Source organism: Pteropus vampyrus, unplaced genomic scaffold (assembly GCF_000151845.1).
Source record: "Pteropus vampyrus isolate Shadow unplaced genomic scaffold, Pvam_2.0 Scaffold70, whole genome shotgun sequence".
NCBI classification, from domain to species: Eukaryota; Metazoa; Chordata; class Mammalia; order Chiroptera; family Pteropodidae; genus Pteropus; species Pteropus vampyrus.
Window position 1 is genome coordinate 5,550,037 of NW_011888851.1, and position 8,545 is coordinate 5,558,581.

The window sequence follows — 8,545 nt, forward strand, 5'->3', positions numbered from 1 at the left end:
AGCAATCTTAATATTGTGATGCTCTACAACTCCAAATTTATAACTTCATACAGCTTAAGAAACTGCTCACTCGATAAAGTAAACTTGATAAGTGTATACCCCAGTTTGCAGTCAGTACCGTGCATATTGGGAACACTGAAAATTTAATGAGGTATTACAGAAACAGATTCCACAAATACACTTCTATTTCTTGGAAAGCCAGTTGGATTAATCCTCGTGTTTCTTTTAATTCATTCTTAGTACCATCAATTATTAAAGAGTCATAAATTGACATCAGTGGTCCCTGATTCTTTACTGCCTAGGATAAGAGTTAGCCACAGTGCAGCCTTTCCTCCAGGTATGCTGGGGGTAGAGGGAAGGAGCATTCCTGACCACAACCTGACTCTTCACTCTTCTTTTCTGGAGGAAGAGGAAGGACTGACTGTGTGTTCTCCCAGCAATACCAATTGCAATACGCACACACTGCAGCTATAGCAGGGCCTTATGGGTAGTTACTGTACTTCATTCTATTAAATATCTGTCCACATGGCCTCTCCAATCAGTTTATTATCAGTTGCTGACATCTACTTCAGAGGTATTGTTGACACACACATTGACAATTTTTAAGTACTGTAGCTAAATTAAAAGCTCTCTGAGGCATCCTAGCTGTTCCATTTATTTCCTCATCACAGCCTCCTTGTGAGGCTGGCATTATCACCAACCTTTTATAGGGAAGGATCTGAAGCTGAGAGAGGTGACTTCATTTGGGCAATGTCATAGAGCAGTAAGTGGAGCAGCTGGGATTGGAATCTCTGAGGGCTTTGTCCAACAGAACCTCCAAGGTAGGTGCCAAGCACAGGACTGGATACCTAAGATGCCAAGATGTCCATTATCATCTCACAATTGAGAAGGTTGGACTGACATGTAAATTAGAAAAAAAAAAAATTGTGATAAATGGCTTGCACAGTGTTGCAGGTTGGTAGGCAGTGGTCAAGATACACAAAGACAGAATAATTAGTGGAATAACAAAATGTTTCAGCCAACGAATATTCTCAGTAATGAAGAGCTATTCATTTTTTGAAGGTTCACTTTCATAAGGTCACAGTATATGGGTCCTTCAAATTAATGTCTATTTACTCCTTCATCCTTCTAGCCTTATTTATACTGTAATCCATATCTATGTAAATGATAATCCATATAAATATAACACACTGCTACATTGTTGTAATATGTTTTTCCAATCTCTTATAGGATTTTTCTTTTCTTACCTTTCTTGCTTCTCTCCTTCCTTTCTTCCCAACCAGCAATATCAATATTAGTAATAAAAGCAAGCACAGATATAATGTTTACCATGGTGTCAGGCACTGTTTCTATTTACATGTGTTCCTGTTTATGTGTGTCATAGTTTACATATGAAACTGAGGTTCAGAGAGGTTGAATAGGTTGCCCGTGGTCACACAGCTTATAAGTGGCAGGGTAGGGATTTGTCCCCCTCAGTCCCAGGCCATCTGGCTCTGAGTCTGTTTTAGCCTCAACATTGAATTTCTCCTCCATCTGTGCTGCTCCTTAACCAGACCTGGACACTTCTCCCTCTTTTATCTCATCCGTGCTCTCAAAGATCTTGTCTGTTCTCATAGATTCAATGCCATCTCTTTGTCAACCACTCTAAAATGTGTATATTCACATTCATATGTCATATATGTCCATTTTACTCTGTTTCCATGTCACCAGTGCCTACTATAAATTTCCATTCCACTCACATCTTAGTTACTAACTTTGAGACCCCAGAATTGACCGCGGCTTCTTACTCTTCTTCATTTTCCGTATCCTCTCAAATATCCTTCAAATTTTCTCATGGTCTCTCCTTGCCAATGCCACCACAGTGGAAGCAACATTGTGCTTCCAATAATGTTGTTACTCTAATTTACTCTGAAGAGTTAATGTGATCTCAGAGAGGACTATGCTCTCCCTTCTCACTGGTGTATCTACCAAGCACTTTGGTCAGGAGGTTGGTAAGACCATTGAAAGCCACAGTGAGTGCCCTTCAAGAGAGAGGCTTAGTGCCCACATTCTCACAACTCCAACGAGGCTTCCATTGTCTCAGCTTCTCTATTTTCCAACTAGTTGCTGATATTTTTTAAATTTCTACATCATGCAGTCACTATGGTTTCAGACATCAACAAAAGGCATATGTCCCAGTTGTTGTAGGCAGTCCCCAACCTGCTCCAAGATTTCTTTGCTACTGTAGAAGCTAATGAGTCTCTAATAAGTTCTTCTCTTTCCGTGCCATAACCTTACCAGAGAAACCAGCCTCGGCCCTTTAGAATATTCTGAAAATATTATAGGATCTCCTTTCAGACGCATAGGCTGCTACCTACCCACAACGGCAGATAACCCCTGCCTTCTCTTGCTCACTAACATTAAGTTGAATAACTTCCACCAGACTGCTTAGATCCATGCCAGCATCCTGCATCCTGAGGCAATAGAACAAGTTAAAAAATTATTTGTGACAAAAATTTGTTTGAAATACAACCAAGACGACTTTAGAAAACCTTAAACATCATTATATGATAGCTTCTTTTTGGTTTAGGTGGTAAAGTGAACTCTTTAAATGGATAATTCATGATGTTGAAACAGAATATTGAATGAGTAAACAAAAAAGTCACAATTCATTAATTTTGAAAAGCGAGTTATGAAAGAATGTGCAAATATGACACCAGTAAAAATTAATTATACATACAATCAGAAAAAGGTTTTCAGTGCTTATCTGAGGATAGAGATTACAGGTAACTTTGATTTTCTTTATGTTTTTCTTTGTTTCTTAAATTTTCTGCAATAACCATATATTACCTTTATAATCAGAATTTTTTAAACTAACATCATTAAAAATAAAAACAATGACAAGAATAAATGGGTGGTTTCATTTTAAGGAAGCTAGACTTTCTAGCATATTCTAGTATTCTTTAGCAGAGAATTATTGTGTTTCTTCAACACTCTGGGCTTTACTCAGTAATCTAAATGAGGGATGGAACTAAGACATCCAAGGTACTTTCTGATGCTAAAGTCCTATTATTCTGTTTGGAAAAGTTAGAACTGTGAAGAATGTTATATGACCCCACGGAGTCGGTGTGAGACCCAGAGTCCACTTATTTACTATATAACTATTCCAAGCCTCGGATTTTTTTTCCCCCCTGAGTAAAATGAGAAGTTTGGATCAGACATTCTCATCAGCTTCTGTCCTCCAGATCTGACATTCTGTGGTCCTGTGGGTCAGGCTGTAGCTGGGACATGGCTTTTCAACTGTTAGTGGCTTATAGACAAAATACGCAGTCTATTCTGATGTACGTTAGGGAATGAAAGTACAAAAGATGCTGAGGCTACCAAAGTCGTGTCATTAAAGAACTCATGTTTGAAAATCCTGTTTCTAATCATCTTCAAGCAGGGCAAAGACAAACACAAGCATATATCCGATCTGGAAAACTGCCTTTCCTCTGTGAAGATTACAGAGTTCAGAGACTATGAGTTCCACAGCCTTAAGGTAATCTCACAAATTGCTTACTGTGTGACATGGCTTCGTTTCTTGTTTTCATCATTAGTTTATTGCCTTTATTCATATAACAGCAAAGTGCAAGAGAGGAGTCTGGAGCTGGGCCAAATAAGGTCTGCTCTCTCTAATACATACTGAAAACTCATGAAAGTCCTTTCATCTTAAATACAGCAATGGACATGAGAGGCCCTGTACAAATTTTGACAGTTATTACTCTTATTTACCTCAGGGCTCCAATTTCCTCATTCGAAAAATAAGTTAGTTTTGAGAAGACCATTTCTAAATGTCTCTCTAAACTTTCAAACTCTCATTTTATGATTCTTCAGGAGTTAATTGCAACAAACTTTGCCAGGGGAAGCTGGACCGAACTTCCCAGTTCTGTGTTTGGGGTTTTTTGCAATAAACTTGCAAAAGGCTCATGAAATTCTCAAGCATAATACAAAACGAGATCAATTTGAATTTCTTTTCATTTAAATTAAAAATAATATATGCCATGCATCCCAAAGCCACACAGCGAGAACTGTGATTTGGGCAGCCTGAGGAGCCACAGCCAAGAGGGACATGGGGGACCTGCAGCAGGAAACCGTGATTCAGGAATGCTTGTTCTTGCTGTATGGCAAATCAAAGCAAATGATGAACAGGGCAACCCAATGAAGCAGAAATGTTTTGTTCTTTCTTTTCTCCTATGTGCAGGATAAGACCTGGAATGAAGTCGTGGAAACACATCAAAAACTTCCCGTTGATCAATTAGACTTAAGAAAGCAGCAAGAGGCCGTGTGGGAACTTTTCACAAGTGAATGCACTTATTTCTTGGACCATTTGTTAGTTCTTAAGATGGTAATGCTGGGCTTAATTTTTGTAGTAGATGGAAAATGCTAATTTGATTTTGGGGGGATTTGTTTTCTGTTTTTATGCCAAAGAAAGAAAGCTGGCAGGGAGGGGCTTGGAGTTTCCCTTTTTCAGGAGATCTTAAAAAACTTTACCTATTATCTACTACTTGGTTATCTCCTCATTATTTTCTTAAACATAGCCTCTCAGGATAGAATGTGATCTTCTAAGTAAACTAGTCCAACTCCTCATCTGATGTATGAATCTCTTCTGCTTATTCTTAGAGCCACCCTCAAGGCGCCATTCCATCACTGGTCAGCTTCCTCTTTTGAAGCTCTTTCTCCCTCATGAGCACTGCTAGGCAATTGCTTCTTATCAGTTGCAGGGCCAGTTAGAGATTTCCAGGCAGCCATCCACATCCAATTCTATGGGGTTGTATTAATATAGGGAAGAGGCATGTAAACTACACAAGTTTACCAAGTTGTATTTAGAGCCTGCAAGGTGCTACCAAAGCATAGAGAACTTACAGGCAAAGGAAGATTCCTGCTGAGATTACTAACAAACACAATGCATTTATGATGTCTGCCATGTAAATGGTGACCCTGAGGTTATGCAGTGCTGCAGCCCTGATCTGGTGAGGCTCTGAGCAGAGAATTCCTTATAGGAGAACCAGAGGGCAAGGAAGGGCAAGGAAGCAGCTGCCCTCCTGCCTCCCAAGACCATGGGGAAAAAGAGCCACATTGCTCCCAAGGTCGCCTCTGCCCATAAGCACTTTTGAATCCTGGCTAGTCTCTTACACAAGAAAAAGCACTATATTGGGAGACCTGAGTTCAAGTCCTGGATCTGCCTCTGACTCACCATGTGACCTTAGAGAAGTCTAGTGCTGTTTTTTTTTTTTCCTCCCTGGCTCCTTGAGGGTCAGCTGCCATCACAAAGAACACAGTACTCTCTGGATCAGGAAGTTCATGACCAATAGACTACCTCAACGGAAATAAATGATCATCGGTGTCCTTTATCCTGGAAAGGCAACAGCACCTAACATAGAAGTTCAGGAAAAACTAGCCAAAATGTACAAAACCACACCAGATGTCATCTTTGTATTTGGATTCAGAACCCATTTTGGTGGTGGCAAGACAACTGAATTTGGCATAATTTATGATTCCTTGGATTATGCAAAGAAAAATGAACTCAAACATTGCAAGACATGGCCTATATGGGAATAAAAAGACCTCAAGAAAACAGCAAAAGGTACACAAGAACAGAATGAAAAAAGTTAGGGGGACTACAAAGGTCAATGTTGGTGCTGGCAAAGAGAAGGAGCAAAGATTCACCAGTGAATTTATCTCTGGTGATTTGAGTACATTTTTCATGAGAAGATTAATAAACTAAGAACTTTTATGTGAAAAAATAAAAAAGGAAAATCTAGTCCTCCATGCCATGTCCTAAACCAGGAGTTGGCAAACATTTTCTATAAAGGTCCAGATAGTAAATATTTTAGGCTTTGCAGGCCACGTGGTCTTCATTACAACTGCTCAGCTGCTTTGTAATTTATAAAGGAATGTGCATAGAAACCACGGATAATTTATAAAGGCATGTGCATAGCTGTGTTACAATAAAACATTATTTATGAAAATAGGTCGTGGGCCTGATTTATCCCACAGACTGTCATATGACAATCCCTGTTCTGTATAGAAAAGGGATGACAATACCATCTCTGGTTGTCTCATAACATCTGAACATTGTGATGATCAAATTAGTTTTCTTTGAGATCTAGCAAATGACATACAAATGTCAGTTATTATTTTCTGTAAGTAGTATTTATCGTCAGTCATAGCACTATGTACTTTAACAGCAAAATTTAAACCACAAAGACTCTCTGAGAAAATGGAAACTTAGTGTATCATTAGGATACAGAAAACTAGCTTTAAAAATACAGGATTTTATTGACCCACGTGACTGTAAAGTCCAGAAGTAGGCGAGATTTCAACATTTGTTTGATCAAGGACAATTTTTTTTTTCATCTCTCATTCCTGCCTTCCATGGCATCAGCCTCGTCTTTTGGCTGATGGCTGCTGTCCTTAAGCCCATGGAAGGAGAGAGGAAGAAAGAGAAAGAGAGGTCCTCTTTTCAGCATTTATAGCAAAAGTCTTGAATTCAATTCTGATTGAACTGGCTTAAGTCACATGCCCACTTCTGAACCAAATATTCTGATAAGAAAGAAATGTGCTAATTGGCTTAAGGAAATCAAGACATACCCTTGGGAGTAAGGCCTGCTTGCCACATGGCACGCCAAGGCCTGGGGAAGAGTAGATACGTGGGTCAAAACCAGGATGATGTTAGGGAAGAAAAGCGTTGAAGGTGCGGAGCGTGAACCCCCTGATCTATACTACCTCCTTTTCCCTAACAAATAGCATGGAACTCTCTGTTCCACTGTCAGCTGCTACAAACTTTTCAAACTAAAATTTTCTATTTAAAAAAAAGACCAATTTTAGTTTATTTTCCAAAGTCCTAATGTATTTATAGGATACATGTTTCTCTCTTTATACAATCAATATATTTCTCAAAGTTGCTTATAAATTAGAATATTTACAATTAGTAAATTCAAATACTAAAATAAGTATCTTGAAAGGCTCAATATTTTTTAACAATGGCAACATTTTCAGTAGAGAAAAGAATCTTATAGCAAAAAGACTGTTTTTTCTAAATTTTCTCAATTTATCTATAGTAATGACTTCTGTTTCTTATAGTTACATATCTTAAATGCTTGGATATTGACAACCAATACTATATAGATTTGGGAAAGCACTAAGTCAGTGGTTCTCAAAGTTTACTCCCTAGACCATCAGAATCACTTGGGAACTTGTTAGAAATGCCTTTTCTCAGAATCCATCAGAGACCTACTGAATCAGAAACTCTGAGGGTGGAGTCTAGTAATCTCTGGTTTAACGAGGCTTCTCGGTGATTCTGAAGCAAGTTTGAGAACCATTCACTGCATGAATTAAGTAATATGAAAATGAGAATTGGAAAGTTTGTGGTCTAAAGTCCAGTCTTTTCACACTTAATATTCTTGAGATAATTGTTCCCTTTGAATGCTTCATCATATTTATGCAAAGTATTCCTATTTCGATAAATTGATTTCTCTTTAGTTTATAGAATGAGGGGAAGATTATCTGTGAGGATTGTAGTTCTTTCTTGAATTGCTGTATGAAAGCATCATATCAAGTATCAATAACGTAAAGACCCCCTTAATGTTTTTATTAATATTTAACGCTTTTATCCAAATCTAGATACCTTTCCAGTGATCAGCTTTTAACTCATTATTTCTCCGAAAGCAAAAGATATTTGGATCTTTTGCAGAGAAAAGAATAAATGAGAACTTAGCATGAATGTTTTGGTATCATTAGTGCGGTTGGCAAGAAGAGAACCTGTGAGATTTCTTTGACTCACAGGAGGCAGAGAAAGCCCATTTGAACAAATTATATTCGACAGGAATATTGTTGGGGAACCCATAAGCAATAACAACTTGATACAGAAGAGCACATTTCCCATATGTTCTACAGAGCTTAAATGTCATCATTTGTTTTTAGAAAAATTATTAAGCCTTAAAAATACCGATTTCTAGACTATTTGGTGAAGTTATACTAAGGAGGTTTATGCTTAATGTTCTTGCAAAAGCCAAGTTTCAAAATGGGAAAATAGAAAGTAATGTGCATTTATTTTTTTAAGATCTTCATGAATACATTAAAATATCTACAAACTCATGAATATCTCCTGGATGTGGATTTATGGAGACTTTTTGCAAACCTGGAGGAGTTAAGTCAGGTGAGCCAAAGTAGAAAGATGCCAGTAGATATGTTTTAAAATTCACCAGAGGATTGTAAAAATGCTTGCTTGTTCCATTCCTTTGGCTTGTATTTTGTACTGGAATACAGAATATGGTTTATTTCCCTTATAATTTTATGGGCAGGAGGTCAGGTTAATAAGAAAGAAATCTAAACATTCATTGACATCTTTCCAACAGATTGCAGATATCAGCTTACAGTAACATTTTTTATATTTCCTTGGTTGTTTAAGAAAGTAAACATATTCCTGAGATCTCCATCATCTTCATAAATGTTTATTCTCAAATGAATGTCCTTTTCTCACATGTATTATAAATGATATCTTTCCTCTAAAAAGGAAGAGAAAAGA

At 37.7% G+C, this 8,545-nt stretch overlaps 1 protein-coding gene and 1 long non-coding RNA gene across 10 annotated transcripts in view; one reads left to right on the top strand and one right to left on the bottom strand.

Moving 5' to 3' along the window:
* LOC111740918 overlaps positions 1-604 on the bottom strand; it is a 16,895-nt gene extending 16,291 nt beyond the window's left edge. Inside the window, exon 1 of the long non-coding RNA XR_002780805.1 lies at positions 592-604. This is a non-coding gene — a long non-coding RNA (uncharacterized LOC111740918). The remainder of the gene's footprint in view (positions 1-591) is intronic.
* The window catches only part of PLEKHG7 (pleckstrin homology and RhoGEF domain containing G7), a 59,850-nt gene that overhangs the window by 26,171 nt on the left and 25,134 nt on the right, over positions 1-8,545 (top strand). For 6 of the 9 annotated variants that reach the window (XM_023531559.1, XM_023531560.1, XM_023531554.1 and 3 more), the window contains 3 exons: positions 3,419-3,517; positions 4,220-4,363; positions 8,081-8,176. In XM_023531559.1, the coding sequence (XP_023387327.1) occupies positions 3,419-3,517; positions 4,220-4,363; positions 8,081-8,176 (339 nt within the window). Of the gene's footprint in view, positions 1-3,418; positions 3,518-4,219; positions 4,364-4,683; positions 5,603-8,080; positions 8,177-8,545 lie in introns of those variants that run through there. The other 3 variants (XM_023531555.1, XM_023531563.1, XM_023531561.1) reach the window with 2 other exon arrangements.